We start from the raw sequence: 20,248 nt of genomic DNA on the forward strand, positions 1-20,248 counted from the left end.
ATTTACACTATTCTTTAATTTACTGATGACATCCAAACCTCTATTGTGTTAAGAACTCTAGACACAAACATCCTTCTTTGGGTGAGCAGAAAACATAAAAGCTAAAAAACCATAAAAGAACTGTGCTGATTTTCAAGTACAGGAATATGGGCTCTAGTCTCTCATCCTCTCCCTCTGTCTTTCCATCTCTTTGCTCTACATGCGTTTCAAAGTGGATATAGCCAGCCAGGAGTGGTGGTACACAGCTTTAGTCCCAGCACTGGGGAGGCAGAAACTGGTGGATCTGTGAGTTCCAGGACAGCCAGGGCTATAAAGAGAGACCCTGTCTCAAAATCAAACAAACAAACAAACAAACAGAAAAAAGGGATATAAACCTCTTGAAATCATGATTAGTAATTTAAGATTTTGGCTAGAGTGAAAATCACACACTCAGTAATCAAAACTTATATTTGAATTCCGATAAAATATAAAACTTCAATTTGATTCTTTAGGAAAATGAGGACAATAACATGTACCCTTTTAATAGAATTTTCATGAGGATAAAACAGTGAACACAGTTACACAAAAGATGTTAAAGGGGCTGGAGAGATGGCTCAGCAGTTAAGAGCTCTGGCTGCTCTTCCAGGGGTCCTTAGTTCAATTCCCAGCAACTACATGATGGCTCACAACCATCTCTAGTGCAATCTGATGCCCTCTTCTGGCATAAAGTCATAGAGCACTCATATACATAAAATAAATAAATACATCCTTAAAAAGAAAAATTTTTAAAAAAGATGTTAAAAATACCAAATAATATACATATACTAAGTAAAGTGTTTTTTTTTTTTCGAGACAGGGTTTCTCTGTGTAGCTTTGCGCCTTTCCTGGAACTCACTCTGTAGACCAGGCTGGCCTCGAACTCACAGAGATCCTCCTGGCTCTACCTCCCGAGTGCTGGGATTAAAAGCGTGCATCACCACCACCCAGCCATATATTTTATTTTTAAGACAGAGTCTCATTTACGACTCTGGCCTCTATCCTACTGCCTCAACCCCCAAACAGCTGAGATTGTAACCTTTGTAACAACACAGCCAATCATTATAACCTCTCAATTCCTTCTGGGGGAGGGCTGGTCTCAATCATGCTACAGTATCTGAAGATGACTTTGAACTCCTGGTCCTCCTGTCTCTACCTTCAAGTGCTGGGATTACCCAAGTATATCATGGCCAGCCTTGTTGCCTCTATTTTAATATAGTTTAATATGCTGCACGTGATTTTCTTGCACAAAATCAGTATCTGGATCTACATGAATCTGACTCAGGTGACCTAAAAACAGGAATACTATGTGACTTGAACGAGGCCATACTTCTCTTAACTCAGTTTTTCCCATCTCTGAAATCTGGAGTACTATATCACGCTTCAGTTCCATGATCTACAAAATCTTTACTACAAGGGTGAAGCAGATCATTTCTAGCCATCATTATTTCCTTACCTAGATTGTAAGTGTTGAGCCCTATTCTCCAATTCAGATACATGAGCCAATCAGAGGATTCTACTCCCTAGCAAGAACATTTGGTTCAAAGAGAGGTACATGCTTATTTAATCCAGGGAAATCAGAGCCTGCACTGGGACCTTTTTTTACTCAAACTGTAGTTCTCTTCCCTTTGCAGTTAAAGTAGTCAAGAACGCAAGCCGGAAGCTGCTGGGACCACAGCTGGGCATTACTTGAGGGATCCTTTCCGAAATACAGGTAAGAAAGAAAAAAGGAAGAGAGAAGAAAGGAGATTCCTGAGCTTATAGGTTATATTAGTCAATAATTGTCCCTTCTGTTTAAGTTTACTTTAAGCTGGGTTTCTCTGACCTGAAACTGGAAAACTCACACATTTAAAGCAGCTATTTTTCTTTTTTTAGGTGTTATTTTTCTATTTTAGGAATCAAAAAGAAAAGGGAAAAATTAAGTAGAACTTAGTATAGCAGGGAGAATACAGGCTTCAAAATTAGGAAACATGATTTTGAGTATGACAAAGAGTATGACTTAGGACAGCTCGATCTTTGCAGATATACTTTGAATTAAATCAGTCTTTCAAAGCATAAAATTGCACAACTTTATGAACCTATGGCCTGAATGACAGGCTAAAATAGTATGTATCAGAAGAGAACACTTTACCCCATGACAACTGATGTCACAGCAAATTCAATAACACTAAGAATTTTGTTTGTTTTGTTTAAGGACAGTAACCATAGCTTATTTGGTTTAAAATAAAGAATAAGCAAGAAAGTTTATGATATGGGGGAGTTTAATAAATGAAACAGAAAAAAACTGATAACAGGGGGCTGGAGAGATGGCTCAGTGGTTAAGAGCACTGACTGCTCTTCCAGAGGACCTGGGTTCAATTCCCAGCACCCACATGGCAGCTCACAACTGTCTGTAACTCCAGGATCTAACACTCTCACACAGACATACATACAGGCAAAACACCAATAAAATAATAATAAAAAAATTTAAAAACAAAAAAAACTGATAACAGGTTATAAAACTTCACTCCTCAGAAAAAATAAAGAAATCCCTTGATATTAAATTTAGCATTATTATTTTAGTAAATTTGACAAGCTGAGATACTGAGCTCATCCATCTCTCTCTCTCTCTCTCTCTCTCTCTCTCACACACACACACACACACACACACACATACACACACACACACACCCCTTTCTAATAACCAATTTGGAACCAAAGAAAGAGAAGATTGAAATCTTTTCAATCTTTTCCCTTAAAAGTTTAATAAAAGAAAATAAAATTAAAGCTTGTTTTACTTGCCATTACTCAAGGGCAGCACAGAGCAGTGACTCTAAGTAAAGTTAATAACTGTGTCTTTAATGCAGAAGTTTGGGGGATCACTCCAAACTATGCACTCACCAGCATTCTTAAGAGGTTGTTCCTCTTTCTTCGTAGTTTACATAATATAAACTATGTACTGCAGTACTGAAACCTAAGTGCATTGGCAAACAGCAAAGAACAAATAGGAACCAGCCCCAGAAGGTAACTTACAGCATAGGGAGAGGGGTACCCTCGTGGCTTTGCATTTGGACAATTTGCCACAGTTTCATAAAGTAAAATATCAACTATACAAGTAAATTATTTCCAGAGAAATGGAATAACATACTTGTTTTGTTTTACTGAACAAAAGATGAGTCTTTGTTCCCCTGAGCAGTTATCTCATCCATGGGACATTTTTCTTTATAGGAAGTATCAACTATTGGACTTCTCTACAGTAGACAAACCCTAAAGTATTGTTTGGGCATTAAGAAGACAATGCTACATTTTATGATCAGCTTATATATCCAATCTGCACCATGTCTATCTGTCAAGACCTAGTCACAGTATTTTGAGAAGCTATGAAAAGTCCACAAATTTTTCACAACATGCCAAGTGCTGCCTCCTTTAAAATAAGAAGAAAAAGAAGATTCTGGACCAAAACATAATTTTCTTCAGCTTCTTATGGTCCCTCCATACTTAAAATTAAGAATGTAAGCAAAGTAATAAAAGACAATTCTAGTAAAATGAATTCTATACAAACTACAAACAGATTTTGAAGAGGGCACCAGATCCCACCACGGATGGTTGTAAGCCACCATGTGGTTGCTGGGAACTGAACTCAGGACCTCTGGAAGAGCAGTCAGTGCTCTTAACCTCTGAGCCATCTCTCCAGCCCCTACAAACAGATTTTGAAAGTATTCACCTCCAGTCGTTTACAATTACAATTACATAAGTGCAAATCCATAGGCTCAACCTAAATGACAAGAACTGGGTAAACGTATGACTAGGAGGGATTCTCAGCTAGCATACGAAATGTTAGGTATTATTATTATGTCATTTTCAAGCAAAATTCCATTGTGTGTACTGCCACACGTTTTAAGAATAAAATCACTCTGAGTAATCAATTATATTTATTATAAGGTACTCACTTCTCAGGAAGAATTTCTCAGTTGTATTAAAACAGCTACACTGTACTCAGTTTTCTTGTGATGAACAAGTTAAAATGCATCCATCATTTCACTACCACTCTGACCATTTAGGCAAATGTGTGATGCCTTTTAAGGTTTGTTTTACTATTTATTTTTTGCTAGTAACGTGTTCTATTATGGCTTTTCCACACACATAGGAATCATTGTACTTCCTACTGATTCATCTCCCTCTCCCAAAGAGCTCCTTCTGCTTTTATGTCATGTAGCTGCCTACCCCCTCCCCATCTTCTCTTGAGATCTCTTCCTCTCCAAAGGCCTCCTTTCTAGTTTGACAGTATGCACAAACACACACCTCCAATCTAGGTTCTTCACATGAATGAAAACAAGTATTTCTGATCAGGTTTGTTTTGCTTAAAATAATGACTTCCAGTCCATCTTCTTATAATGTCATGATTTCTTTTTCTTTACATTTAAAAGCTATTAGAAAATTGCAAAAGTAGTAAGGAAATGCACAGCATTATATTAATAAGACGTGCAATCTTGTCCTGTTCTCTTTATTAAACAGGATCGTTTGCAAAGAAAGACATAAGACTGAGAAGCCTTTCAAAAACCATCAGCATTACTGAACCTTTTAGGAGAGTCCAGAAAGAGGTAACATCCTCAACAGTCTCAAAGTTCTATCTGCAGTACAGAACTTGCAAACTTGGTATTATACAAACAAATTGAACAACATAGCAAGGGACTTTTGTACTCTAAATGCTATCATGAACTGTATAATGCTGATCACAACAGTTCACTTTTCTGGGCCTTTACATCATCTATAAAGAAGCATTCCTGAGGGAGGGATATCGTAAGGCTTTTTATGTGTATCTGGCTTTCTAAAGCAATTGCAGCTTAAAATACAAATACAACCATTGAGCAATCATGCCCTGGTCATAAATTCTTTTTTTTGTTTGTTTGTTTGTTTTCCGAGACAGGTGCCTTTCCTGGAACTTGCTTTGGAGACCAGGCTGGCCTCGAACTCACAGAAATCTGCCTGCCTCTGCCTCCCAAGTGCTGGGATTAAAGGTGTGCGCCACCACCGCCTGGCTTTTCTTTCTTGTTTTTAAGCAAACAAAAGAATAAAGACAGGAAATGTGTATAACTTTTTTAAAAATCTGTGTATAATTCATCCAAGACATTGTCTAGGTATATTAATTATACATCAGCTAACCACAGTAAATCCTACTGATGTGACTGTAAGATGCTAATTTATTTAAGGAGTCTCCCTATAATGCAACAGCTGAACATCAGATGTACCATCCATATCTCTAACACTGTGGACCGCTCTGCATTTTCTATTTACATTAGTCTATTATCTTCACTTGGGGGAAATGGTAAAAGAATGGAGAATGTCTGCTGCCCAGAGCAGTTCTACTGAGGACACAGGTATCCCATTTTACTAAATGACACTCTCACAAATACTTCCCTAGCTGTCTTTTCACTCTGGCCCCACTCTGTAACATTCCCCCAAGACTTCTTGTCATTTCCACAAACACCCTCTCTTCCCCTCCAGAAGGAAACGAACTATTGTTACCACATTATAATAAATAGAGTGTCTTTGCACTGGCAGGTTAGCATGACCTCACTTTCTGACATGGGCCTCCTGCACCTAACCTGGACTGGAAACAGAATTTTACTCTTATCCTTGAACATGAGACAGACTTTCCCAAGCAGTTTTCATATTGCAACAACTCACCATCCTCAATATAAGGTGACAATTCTGAGGAAGTGAAGGGAGAAAAGGACAGGATGGGTGACAACAGAGCTTAGAAAAGCCTAGGCTCTTCCAAAACCATTACTTGTCCCAAGTGAAAATCCTTGACTGAACTGGCCAAAAAAGAAAAAAAGAAAGAAAGAAGCAAAAGTCATGTAGTGGAACATGATGAAAGCTCAGGTAACTATCTCAGAAATAGTTAAACAGGGGCTGAGGAGATAGCTTAGTAGTAGAGTATGTGGCCATGTGTAAGGCCCTAGACTCAATCCTCACCATCACTGAAGAAGGGGTGTGGATCACTGCAGAAGAGAGGTTAGAAAGACTGTGAGAGCCAGAGGACCAGGGGCTTCGCTGAGAGACTGTGTGTCCTCTAGGAATCTCAGAAGCTACACCTTAAAGTCTCATCAACATAACTGCCCAAACACGAGCTGAGCAAGGAGGACAACAGATGTTAGCATGAAAGGGGGGAAAGCTCATTAGGGCTCGACCCTAGACAAAGATCTACTAGCAACTAAGGAATGCTGAGGAGAAGAAATAGTCTTTCCCAGGGAAGAGAGCAATTGGCCATCTAATACCAAATGGTCAGCACTGAAAACATATATGGCCAGTTGTATTTATACACACATACATACACACACACACCATACTCATGATATAATTTTATTATAATCTCAAAAAATTGTATTGAAAAAAATATCAATGTAAAAAAAAGTTAAATAAATAAAAATGCCTAAGAAAAAAACTGCTCTTGAAGAAACCTCCATACTCTGTAGGCATGCTTTACCCACAATACCTTTGCACTAATGAAGGTACATAATATTTCTGCCATGGCCACTCACCGCTGCACTGGGCAACAAGATCAGTTAATCCTAAAAGGGCCTTGTCTACTTTTATGAAAAGTTCTCCTACTGGTTAAGTACAAGTTTTAAATCATGTCCTAGGCAAGATTTGTCATGAAAAACCTACTTCTGTGAAAGACCCAAATTCATGAGAGCCAAGGCTTTCAATCAAGAGATTCTCAAGAGGCTTTGACAAGAAACAGGAATAGCTATGAAGCTCTTCACGGCACATGGGTCCACTGATATCCAGAAGCGCTGTACAGTGGATACACCACCAACTCTGTCAAACAATTTAACACTTCAACCTAAAACTAAAATGGATTGTAAATCTTTTCCTGCCACACAGCATCAAATGATTCTATCTGACACAGCCTACTTTAATTGGTAAAAAATGTTTCATGTTCCATATTTCTTTCATATGTGAGATAAGAGTTTTCAGCATTTATTTTCACCAAAACTAGGGCAAAACTATAAGATGGAGTCAAACAATGGCAAACTTTCAACTTGTTTTTAAAAACCATGTAAAAGCAACCCTCTTCTAAACTTGGCTACCGAGCATGACCAAACCACTTACACACTTGCTGCTCTCAAATAACGGATGCTGATTTTTAAAGCGGGAAGGGGGACATGGGTTGTTACAATGTCTTTATATTCTGTTTTTAAGTCTGAGTACAAAGAAAAGCTATCAACAAAATTTTATGATTATATATAGACCATGCACATGTTAAATGTGAGAACATTTACAGTTTTCATCTAAACATACAGTTTAGAAAGAGATACAACACACAGACTTGAGTCTCTCGATTGAATCTGGTATTCTGGCTTAGGACTCTTTTTTTTTTTTTTACTGTATCAAAGGTGTAATTTTGTAGAACTCATACCAGTAAACAGTCCTTTGACGTCCTTATACAAACTCAAAACAGCTACAAAAACAGGGTTTGAAAACGGGAGGTGAAAGAGAAGTGTAGGACCCAGGACCATTGCACTCACAGAACTTAGCATCATAGGTATCATCACCTCTATTTGTGGTCCAAAGCTGAGCGAGATAAAATTAGGGCTTAAAAGGAAAATAAGAAAGAGAGAGAGAGGGTAGAGGAGGGGGAAGACAGAAGGGGAGGGAGGCAGAAGGAAGGAAGGAAGGATGGCAGAAGAACAAATTGAATACTAGAATCAATTTTCAAATTGTCTTACTTCCTAGAGCAGCCATGTACAACTCTTTGACATTGCAAAATGATGTTGTCATTTACAAAGTCCACACTCCAGAACCATGCAATTGGATTACAAAAGATTATATAAAACAATTCAATTGTTTAAGTAAGTTTATGATCTTGTGATAGGCCATATTCACTGCTACCCTGAGCTTTTCAAATTATCTGGAGTGGTTTAGGCATTATCTTTGGAGAAGAAATACACAAAAATTTCTTGTATTACACATTTTTCAATTTACTTTCTAAAGAAATGGGTCTTCTGAAAAAGAACTTGTTTTTGCTTTAAATTGTACTACTGACTAAACATGTCACTCATTTTCAAGTCTTTAGTTTTCTGAATAACCAATGAAGAGAATCTTTGATTAGTTAACTATATTAATAAATATTCATACCAGAAAATGTTTTGATTTACTATCAAATTGAATATCATGCTTTACTAGGTAATGGCATTCAGGTTATCAACAAAATATATCTTGTTTTCATGTATGCCTCTGAAATATCAGGATTATTCTTTTATTTAATAAACTTCATAAAGATTTCCAGTATAGTTAGTGGGGAAGTTTGCTTCAGAGGCCACCTTCAACCATATGGAGAGGTCCTATCTCAATAAAACAAAATTTAAATTAGGTATTAGTTCATCTCTTAAATGGAGAGATGTACAACAAATTTCTATTAGACAAGAAAAATAAGAGCTGGACACCTAGACTGCACAGCATAGCAGCAAGATCTCAAATGTTCTCAATACAGGGAAGGAAGGATAGCGATGTCAGGGGGTGAGGGATATACTAAGTGGATATGACTGTGGTAACGACAAGGTAACATTTCTCAAAACATCACACATGCACTGTGAGGTAGATCAGCTTTTATTTTTCAGTTACACCTCAATAAAGCAAGAGGGGGAAAGCCCATTTCCCAATAAATTCTTAGGTCCACAAAGATGAAAAGGGAAATAATAATGCAGCTTACCTTTTTGTCTCTGGTCCTTACTTCCCCATAGAAATCTAGGGCCTCTTGTGCCTTTAAAAATTTGCCCCGATGCAATAAATATGCACAAATCATTACACCAGTCCGTCCCTTTCCAGCTTTACAATGAATTGCTGCAACATGATTGTCATCTTCACTTAGCCATTGGTCAAGATCTTCACAAAAGGGTTTGATGAGTTCTAGCTGTGGTGGGTTATGGTCTTCAAAAGGATACTGTGCAACTGTTGCAAAAAGATAACCTCAGTGTAAGAAAAGATATCCCCACAATTTTTTATTGAAAAGTAGGTTAACTTTAAAAATGTTATATATAAACTTACTGCTGCTTAAAAGAGGCCTAACTTTCAGGGAAATTTAATTTATTGCTTATTAACCTAGTTTTTTAGTAAAAGTCTTTTATTAATTCTTAAATGTATTCATTAGACAAGAAAACAAGTATTGTGCTCCTCACTCCACGAAGGAGGAATCTGCTACATGAAGGGAACACGTCACAGCATATCAGTAGAGCTGAATCCAAATGGATGCCACACAGGCCTCTTGTCAAGGAGTAACTTCTAACAGAAAGAGCAATAACAGATAATACTGCATCATCACAAAACGTGTTCTGAAGAAAGCACAGATTATTAATTAATAGAGTCAACTATAGAAAGTAATGATTTTGTATCCCATAATAAAATTACTAAATGACTTATTATTATTATTATTATTATTATTATTATTATTATTATTATTGGTTTTGTTTCTCAAGACAGGGTTTCTCTGTGTAACAGCCTTGGCTGTCCTGGAACTCACTCTGTAGACCACACTGGTCTCGAACTGACAGAGATCCTCCTGCCTCTGCCTCTCAAGTGCTGGAATTAAAAGTGTGAGCTACCACTGCCCAGCTAAGTGTCTTATTTTTAAAATAGCCTCACAAATATTGTAATTATATATTGATGGCTTGAAAGGCATATATGTGTGTATATACACATATGTACATATATATGTAAAAATATAGTGTATATATACCCCCTGAAATTAATTACTCACAAAAAGCATACAACTGTAGTAACATTTCTCAAATTAAGTTTCAGATTTGTTTTCACAAGCATTAAGACTCTAAGATGTTTTTGTTCCCTACAGTCAGAGCTGAGCTTTGTGACGGTGGTGTTATTGTCTAGAAACAAGGCTTCATTCAGCTCTATCCCTCTTCATTTTTATCTTACTAGTATCTATCTTGATGCTACTCTATTGAGATCCTTAATTCCTAACCATAACTCTAGGGATGTACTCAGTTTGCAAAGTGCTTGCTTAACAGTACTAAGCCCTGAGTTCATTCTTGCTCTGCATGAACACACAGCTGAAGATGAGGTAAACATCTGTAATCCCAACACTTGGGAGGTAAAAGTAGGAGGAAGTGGTAAAAGCAGGAGGATCAGGGGATCAGAAGTTTGAAGTCACCCCCAGCTACACAATGAATGCAAGGCCACCCTGGGCCACTGAGACACTGGCTTAAAATTTCAAAAATAAAATAATAATCCTGATGGATACTGTTGTTCTATTTATCTGACATATTATCTAATATGCAAAAATTATGACAAATCCCAACCAAGCCATCATAAAATGGGATAAGAACAGTCCATTTGATCCTCTCTGTGAAAAGGCAGCTCTCTGGTAAACAATGGCATGCAGTTACATAGGTGGCAGGCTAGCTTTCACTTAATCATCTGCCTAACTGTACTCCCAATCTCATTTCACAAGTGACATACAAGACCATCAAGAGAGTCTCTTAAAATATACATTTAAAACGAAGTAAACTTCAATTGTGGCATGCTTCCTAATAAGCAGTAGCCTGTACCTATCCCACAAAAGAAAGATTCCTAGTAAATTGTCCTCACGTAGTTCTTCATGCTTCGCAGTTCTCGGATCATGGTTAACATGTGTGCTGGATGACAAACATCAATCCATCGCTTACAGTACCAACCTCTTTTTGACTTCCATGCCAGTCTCTGCAGGCTCTGGGACAGAACGGCCCCAACTGCCCTATCCTTTCCTCTTTTATGTCATTCTTCTATATAGAAAACTTAAAAGGTTCCGCTGTCTTCCTGTAATTGTTTACAACGGCCCCAGCTGCCCCAAAGAGCCAATAGCCCTCCGTATCCTAGTTGAGTCTAGTGGGCTCCTCTGTTCTCAATCTACTCTGTGATTTAGCTTTCCTGACAATTCTGATAGGTCTACATGACCTCAAGAACAACTCTAAAGAAACTAAATTCACTTTTTAATCTTAAAGTTTTATCTCAATAATCTAGATAATTATCACTAGGCAGTAAAAGACAGTCTATTAGTCTTAAGTTACACAATATACTATGGTTGTATTTATACATACCTCTGCAGTTAAATTTGGCGGTGTCATAATGTCTTTCAGCACATCTACAAGAAAGTTTAAATGTGGCATAAAGTTACCTTTCACACTTGGAAGGCCCAGTATTACTATTACCAACATTTGTTCACCCTTATACTATGCCAGGCATCGTGCTAAGTGTTTTTATATCCACTATTTCAGTTAATTTCAAGAATTCTAAAGTAGGTACTATTTATTATTATTATTATTATTATTATTATTATATTATTATTATTATTATTATTATTATTATTATTTTGTAATTAAGGAAACCAAAGCTTAATAAAAAGGTTAAATGCATGCATGCAATTAGAGTGCATGTATTTGTTCATACAATTTGTGACATCAACATGCAACACTTTGAATTCAACTGCACTGACCCTGTAGATTTCTTGGATGAAGACTGTACATGCCTTTAGAATGTGTTTATTTCACAAATACCTGTGAACAGCTACTTTCAATGTTATTTTTACCTGACAGGTGATCATATACAATCTTAAACCATTAAAACATACATCTTAAAAATAGTCAAACATAATAACAAAGAAAATGTAAAAGACAACTGAATGATACTAATTTATGTAACATAATGCTTACTAAAAATGGTAAACCAGACCTTTATCTTTTTATATACAAATGTCATCTTTATCAATGATTTTAGTATCAGATCACAATAAAATAACTAAGCAAATAAAGTAAAACCAATCAGAATAGTAAAATGCTGACACCATTATAAAACATACACATTATCTTTTCAATAACACCAGTGACTATTATTATGCAATTGCTCACTCAAAATTAACAGGTTATGAAATAAGCATTAATAGGCTCAAGGGGATACCCTACATATTAGTGGGGTCAGCAGCATCCTGGTGACTCCAACTACTAACAAAATCAGACATTTAAGAGTTCCTAAAATAAGCTAGGCGTGGTGGCACAGGCTGTAATCCTACCATTGGGGAAGCTGTGACAGAAAGACAGCATTGTTAAGATTAGTCTCTGCTATACAATGAGTCCTAGGCCAGCCTGTGCTACATAACAAAGACCCTGTCTCAAAAAACCAACAAAGGAAAATCACTGAAAACAAAAGTTGGTGTTTTAGAACAAGTAAAGTTCCATTACTCTTAGCCCACAAACACAAATCCTGAAGTTATAAGTATGTAATCTCAGTTCTAACAGACCCAATCTGGGGCTGCTCAACAACACACCTGCAGTAAAGAACCAGGTTTATGACGAACACTAGCCAATCCACCACACGGCTACTTGGATAACACAAAGGATATGCTTCCCTACCATTGTTCTGAAAGCTGAAAATTTCTGCATATTGAAATGTAACTGATCCCAGACTTCCAAATAAGCAGCTGTGGACCTGCATTGTACACTTGGAATCTACACAGCTCCTCAACTTTAAAGTTTCAAAAACAAATTAACATGAAGATTGAACAAATCATATATAAACTACAGCCCACTGGATTTCTAACTGGTCAGACCTGAAGCAAATCAACTTTTGTATTATCACACAAAACAAAACAAGCTTTTTCCTTTTAGTGTATCACTTAAAGTATTGATTTGCTAAAGAAAACAATTTATTAGATAATGATGCACGCATCCTTGCTAAATAATCTTGTGTTTGCTTATATAAAACTGAGACGGGCCGGGTGGCGGTGGTGGCGCACGCCTTTAATCCCAGCACTCGGGAGGCAGAGCCAGGCGGATCTCTGTGAGTTCGAGGCCAGCCTGGACTACCAAGTGAGTTCCAAGAAAGGCGCAAAGCTACACAGAGAAACCCTGTCTCAAAAAACCAAAAAAAAAACAAAAAAACAAAAAAAAAACACCTGAGAAGGGGAAGAAGAGAGCTGACCCATACACAGAGGAGCACATTTATACTTTCCTTTCCCCCTCCTTTGTTTTTTCTGAGTCAGAATCTTATATCCCCAAGGCTGGCTTTGAACTCCACTTCCCTCCTCCCTCCACCTCCCAATGCTGGGCTTCCATGCAGGGCAGCCAGGTTCTGCTCTTTGGAGATGCGCAATGGAAGAATCCACAGTGGAGCATAGGCAGGAATCATGGAGACACTCGGGGAAAAAAATGAGACAGGAAGCTAGGCATATACCCTGAGAAACTGGTCTCATGACAGTTTACTAGAATACAAATGTTAGCTTCCTGCATAGTTGTCTCAATCTACCACACTTGCTCAGGACCTCCAAATGCCTGGTCTGAGGTCTAGGGTCTGGGAGAGTTCTTGTCTAGCAGGGACAAATCCGACTATACCTCATCAAAGAAAAGAAAAGAGTGCCCCAGAGAAAGCCAGAGCAAACACTCTCAAAAGCCTGGTGTAATGACCACAGCTTATTACCATCACAAATGGTTCTCATGTATCAGCTAAGATGACGATATGGAAGGGAAAATAATGACAACGAGATAACAATAACATTCCTGTCTTCATCCTCACAATGATGTGACAGTTTATATCTCCATTATATAGATGAGAAAGCTAAGATTTAGAAAGGCCCTTAAAAGCTTGCCTAATCACACCAGGCACTCATACCATGCCACATGAGCTCAAGCTCAGTCTCCTTAGTCACCAAATTCCAACTTTTATTACTGTTTCATTCAACAAAATAAAAACACTCAAGTTTTACACATAAAAGCAGTGACAAGTTTTATTCAAATAAGTCAAAGCCAGCACTAACATGAACAGTATCTGTCACTGAAGACAGACAGACCCAACAATTATAATTTGGTTGGGGAGGGGGAGAGCATGCAGCCCTGTGCGGGTGAGCATGGGGCGTCCAGCATAAGATGCTGGGGCTTCATATGTAACAGTGTTCAAGAGAAAGGGTTGACAGGGTAAGGAAGAAAACTTTCACCTTAGTTAAAAATCTCTGATATATATCCAAAATTCACATAGGAGTTCCTTTTAAATTTCTTATGGCATGTTAGCAGTAAGTCAAAATACTAAAATGAAAGATAGCAAATAACAACTGAGACTTAAATTTTTCTTTATACTTAAAACTCAAATGACATCTTTGTCCTTACCCTAAATTGGCTTATATGAAAAGAAATGAAGGAGAATGAAAGAGAGAGGTTTTCCAGGGTGGAAACAGAAAGTAAAGGAAGGAGAGAGATTAAAGAGAAGTTTGCAGAGAACTGGGCCTCGGCGTACAACTCCAAGGGTAGGAAGCTCTGTTCTTTACTTTTTACAATAAAGCTATCTCTACTTTACAAAGGAAATTTTTGTTTGTTTGGTGAGACAGGGTTTCTCTGTATAACAGCTCTGGCTGTCCTGGAACTCACACTGTAGACCAGGCTGGCCTCAAACTCAAAGAGATCAACCTGTCTCTGCCTCCCTGAGTGCTGGGACTAAAGGCGATGCCACCACTGCTCGACAAAGAGGAAATCTTAACAGATAAAAACAACACAGCTAAATGTTTGCCAAGATGTATGTCAACTATTCATTAAAAGAAAACTTAAAATTTCGCATTCTCCGAACATGGAGAAACAAAAAATGAAATCTCACTCATAAAAAAAAACTGTTTAAGGATGTTGCCCTTTCTTAAAATAACTTAGTAAATGTCCAAGGAAACTTAGAGATAAACGAGTGATTATCAGAAAGCTTATGCTAGTAGTTCTTCATCCACATACAACAGCTGTCGTAAAAGGTTTCATAAACTACTAATTATGGGTATCTCCAGTAAAAAATATTTAAGATTTTCAACTATCCAAGAAATAAATACATACCACCTATAATTGCTATCCTAAGACAAAAAGAAACAAAACAAAAACATCTGCTGCTGCTAGGCTCACTTGCCTAAAACCAGATACAGAATAAGCAAGGAAATTAAAATAGGCCAGCAGTGGTGGCACACACCTTTAACCCCAGCATTCGGGAGGCAGAGGCAGGCAGATCTCTGTGAGTTCGAGGCCAGCCTGGTCTACAGAGAGAGTTCCAGGACAGTCAGGGCTACACAGAGAAATCCTGTCTCAAAAAACAAAAAACCAAAAGAAAAACCGAAAATATAAAACACTCGACTTTGTAGGTGTTGAAACTTTTGTAGTGACTAAAACATGGAAAAGCAAAAACAAAGACCTAACTAACAAACAAAAGGGACTGCTGGCATAAATGGCGGGTAACATGCTACCATATGTACCTATGTGTCCTTGGCCACCTCACTTAACTTCCCTAGGCCTGATTCACTATGTGAAAGATGAGACGGCTCTACTAAGTGATCTTGCAGGTCCTGTGCCATTCTAAAACCTCTGTACAGGTGACATGGGAGTAAGTTACTGTGCACTATAGGTTATTCTCAACTAATAAAGAGATAGTTCATTAAATTGGAAATCAAATGCTTAGAAACAGGGAGTCTAGTTCCTAGGCTACGATCCAATGCCACCTTTAACTATACAAAAATAGAACAAAGGCGACAGCATAAGCCTAATCCCTAAATTCTAGAAGCAGGAAGCCACTATACACAGGAATGAAAAGAATTTCCTCCCTGTTCTTTGGATATGTTAAACAGGCCTAAAATTTCGACACAGGCAAAATGTGTCTTCTAGTGTCTTTCTGCTTCCCTATTGGGACTCTAAATCTCCAGTCCTGACAGTGTGAGTCCAAAATGATTCATATAATGAATTTCAGTTTTCGACAGTTCTTGTCCTTTTTTCCATCAGCTTCCCAATGCAGCTGTTGAAAACACAGTTTTATAGTTCTCCTATACACCTTTTATTATTATAACCCCACCTAAGCCAGCACATATCACCATCTGCCAAAAATGACTTACTGCATATCTCAAAGACCACTGTGCTATCAATCTCCTAACTTGCCATGCTCCAGCCTCCTCAGCCTAAGAGCTAACCCCTATTGATTTTGATTAACAGAAGAGCCTAATGGGAATATTTTAAGATCTTCAAATGTATATGTATGTTTGCAAAGGAAAATGTATCACATATAACTGAAAGCCTAAAATTAAAAGAAAGAAAAACTCCAAACCAGGTTATGTAACAGAGAGGGATTGAAGATAGAAGGTATCAGAAGTAACCACAGCTTAAACATCCCACCCTTTACAAAACCTTCTCATGGGGCCCAGTTACTATGGCTACAATTCTGTTACTGCTCGCTCCTATAATACTTTGCTGAACTCTGGAATTAACTATATGCTACTTGAGGACTGGAAGCATCCTTGTGAGCACTGTATCTATATATTTTATCATGACTAAAGGGATGTCCCTAACTAAATGGCTGCACCTTTTGGAATCTGAAGTCAGTAAAAACTATGAGAAACAATATTGATAACTACTGCACATAAATTACTAAATCTTATCAAAACAGGAATATTATTAAAGATTGAAAGAAAAAAAGCAACATCCAGCAATCTAACAAGGCACAGAAAATCCTCTGGATAAAAATTCAAATGCCTGCCTGCCAGATAGTGCTGGTACACACCTTTAATCCCAGCACTGGGGAAGCAGAGTCAAGTGAATCACTGTGACTTCAAAGCCAACCTAGTCTACAGAGTGAGTTCCAGAATAGTCAAGGCTATATAGAGAAACCCTGTCTCAAACCCCCCACCCCAACCCCCCCAAAATCAAATGCTCACTGGAAGCAGAAGAGAATTCTTGTGCTTACATCTGATAGAGTATATAGAAATTGTCAATTGGTATTTAATATTACATAAAATTATCCTGCTGTATAAATCAGATATAAAAGATAAAAGGGAATACAGAAAAATAAATAAATAAAAAAAAACTAATGCACCTTCTAAAATTAAAAAAAATGCTCAGTATAAGGGGGAAATAAAAATGGTCTTCATAGACAAAAATGTTTAATGATTCCCCCCCCCCCCCCCCCCCCCCCCCCGCCCCGCTTTCTTTCTCTTTTTCACATCTCTACTCCAAAAGTCAAAAGAAAACAAAGATTTAAAGGTAGGCCTGCAAGTTCTAACGGACAATCCCTAAAACCCTACACCAGATAATTAAACAATGCTGGGCAACTTATTTAGGTTATACACACAGAATACTCAAATGGCTGTTTCAGACAATTGACCAACAAGCACAGAGGATACAAAGGTCTGTCCACCCTGGAGTCAGCCTCCACAGAAGCCACCACTAACACTAACAGCAGCTCTGCTGTGGATTACATTTCAAATTATCACATGATTATGGGCTCAAGGATGGGCGAGACGCCAAGTCTTTTCAAGCAGATCAAGTAACACGAATGTGCCAGCACTGTTGTACCTCATCACCACACTTTCTAGATCCAACAATCCTCTCTCTCGGACTTCAACTGTCTTAGGAATCCAGTTCTTTTAAAATATTTTTTAACTCCAATAAAGAAATAACTTTTATTTAGTTAACATACATACAAATAAGAAAACATACTTACAGATTGTATATCTTGTAATGGTTTTTATGCTTTGAATCCAAAAACCTTAAAACAAAACAAACAAACAAAAGGCCACCATTAACAAAAACGAGCTAACATTTCAAATTACAATAATATTGAGCAGGACTAAAACAGATTTTATTTTCCCTAATCTCAAATACTATTAATAGTCCGAATGCATATCCCCTCCAACTTCATGTCATTCATTAATAATTACATTACACAGATTTATACAATCTGAAGTAGAATCAACTTTATCAAACACTATTTTCATATCTTGTCTCCAGTCTAATAAATTATGGTAATGTTTGAAAAGGCAATCTTAGCAATTCCCAAGTGTACCTAGCTCATACTGATTTCCACAAAAAGCATAAGCAATAACGTACTCTTTTTAAAAAAACTTAAAATTTATTTTTTTAAATTTTTTATGTTTGTTTGTTTGTTTGTTTATTTATTTATTTATTTATTTATTTGTTGGTTGGTTGGTTTTTCAAGACAGGGTTTCTCTGTGTAGCTTTGGAGCCTGCCTGGAACTGGCTCTGTAGACCAGGCTGCCCTCAAACTCACAGAGATCTGACTGCCTCTGCCTCCTTCCTACGTGCTGGGGATAAAGGCGCGCACCATCAATGCCTGGCAAATTTAGTCTTAATGAAAAATATATGTTTGAAAGGTACAAGTAGCAATGTAATCTTGTACAAAGTTTTCTCAAGCATTTTTCACATGTGTATTCTCTCTTGTTCCTCAATAACATCGCAGGGGTGGAGCTTACATTTTACAGAGAAGGGAAATAGGTCTCAAAGAGATTGGGAGACTTGCCTAAAGTGTGTAGCTAGTAAGTGAAAGATTCAAAGCCAAGGGCGGACCATTCCTCAATCAGCTGTGAAACTAAACAATAATTACAGGTACCAAAGCACTGATTACACGCCAGATATTATTTTAAGCACTTTATGTATGTAAATTTGTTTAATCTCCAGGCCTGTAACAGAAGGCTCAGCAAGGCAGAATGCTGAAGAATTAATTATAAGACAAAGGGGAAAAGACAGTTTCATGTAGCCTAGGCTAGTCCTGAATTTGCTCTGCAGTGGTAGATAAACCTGAACTTCTGACCCTCGATCATCCCTCCATCCCTGGAGGACTGGGATTACAGGTATATGTCACCAAGCTGGGTTTACTCAGTGCTGGGGATTAAACCTAGAGCCTCATGCATGCTACAAAAGCATTCTACCAATAGCTACATCTCCAGGCCCAACATGAGTTTTTCAAGATAAAGGGATAAATAGTCAATAAAATTGACTTTAGGGGGAAAAAAAAAAAACAGACTCAAACAGAAACATACATATCTTTATGTAATTTTTAAATGCCAAAGATAACACAAGACCCTAAAGTCTGCTAGAAAAGAAACAAATGGCATAAAAAAGATACTGTCATTAACAACACTAGCTTCTAAAAATAACTATACAAAGTCTGATCTTCAGGAAAAATTACTTCCAGCCTAGAACGCTACACCAAGACAGACTATACCTCACAGGAGAGTATACAATACAAGCATTGGTTAAGCAACAAGTCGTTTTGTTTTCCATACATTATCTGAGAGTAGAAAAGCATGAAAGGTGATGACAGGTTCTAGGAACTGGGGAACCCGACTTGAAAAAGAAGAAATGAGAACCCCAAGAAGGATGGTAAAGGGGCATCTCAGACAGGCTGCACACACAGGAAAGCAGTTAGTTCAGAGTCAGCACATCAGGAGACTCCAGGAGAGGGGGAGACTGATGAGCACCAAATGTGCTCAACGACATGGGGGGGGGGGGGGGGTGGCTCACGCCTGTAATCCCAGCACTTGGGAGCCATGACAGTCTGGGCTACAAGAAGAAACCCTGTTTCAGAGAAGAAGAAGAAAAAAAAAACCCAACAAAGAAAAAAAAATATGCTCAACAACAGTGAGATTTATAGAACTGAGGGACAGGTTCGTGAATAAATTAAAACTGAAAGCACAGATCTTTTGCAGCTGTATTACAGTTTCCAGTTGTGTGGTTCTATGGGATTTCTGTGTGTGCAAGCAATGTGCATCTCTGAATCTATGTGTTTCTTGTGCTTTTCCTTTGGCTCTTTTCTTCATTTTTGTTTGTTTGTTTTCTGCTATTCTGGTTTGTTTGCCTTTATCTTATATATTATTTTACTCTATTATTTTTTTAGATGTCTCTGTTTTCTAATGAGAGAGAAAGAAAGAGTGTGGATTTGGACGGGGGGACTGGGAGATGGGGGAGGGGAATCATAATCAGAATATATTGTCTGAAAAAATCTATTTTCAATTAAAAAAAAAGAAAATTAAACAGTATGACCCACCATACTTGTGTCCTAGTAGGTAACAGAAGTGGGTATATCCTTGGAAGACAAGATAAAACTAGAGGAAAAACACAGCAAAACATTAGGAACTTTATTCCTTTAACTGCTGCAGTGTTCCCTTTTTTAAAATAATATTGAAATGCTTGGTCAGTTCTCTTCCACAAATAATGTTTTTAAAGGAAACTACAACTCTGGAAATGTCAGGAAACAGGGAGAAAGTGTTCATGTAATTTTAGAGTTCACGTCAGACAAGGAAGGAAATACTGGCATAGTGAGATACGATACTGATCTGTAAAACATTTCAAATGCTTCATTTCATCAACAGCCTATGGATCTACAGAAGAAAACTAAAGAGAATTTAACTGTAAGTCCATAGGGAAACTATAAACCATTCTAATTTTTTAAGACAGAGAAA

The 20,248-nt window shown here is 37.6% G+C and overlaps 1 protein-coding gene across 1 annotated transcript in view; it reads right to left on the reverse strand.

The window, feature by feature from the left end:
• The window catches only part of Pten (phosphatase and tensin homolog), a 70,224-nt gene that overhangs the window by 16,804 nt on the left and 33,172 nt on the right, over positions 1–20,248 (reverse strand). The window contains exons 4-6 of the mRNA XM_052714206.1: positions 17,491–17,535; positions 11,094–11,137; positions 8,714–8,952 (exon numbers count right to left, since the gene is read on the reverse strand). Coding sequence (XP_052570166.1) covers positions 8,714–8,952; positions 11,094–11,137; positions 17,491–17,535 — 328 coding nt within the window. The remainder of the gene's footprint in view (positions 1–8,713; positions 8,953–11,093; positions 11,138–17,490; positions 17,536–20,248) is intronic.

The sequence above is a fragment of the Peromyscus californicus genome, unplaced genomic scaffold (genome assembly GCF_007827085.1).
Source record: "Peromyscus californicus insignis strain IS unplaced genomic scaffold, ASM782708v3 Scaffold_4__1_contigs__length_199733344, whole genome shotgun sequence".
Classification (NCBI taxonomy): domain Eukaryota; kingdom Metazoa; phylum Chordata; class Mammalia; order Rodentia; family Cricetidae; genus Peromyscus; species Peromyscus californicus.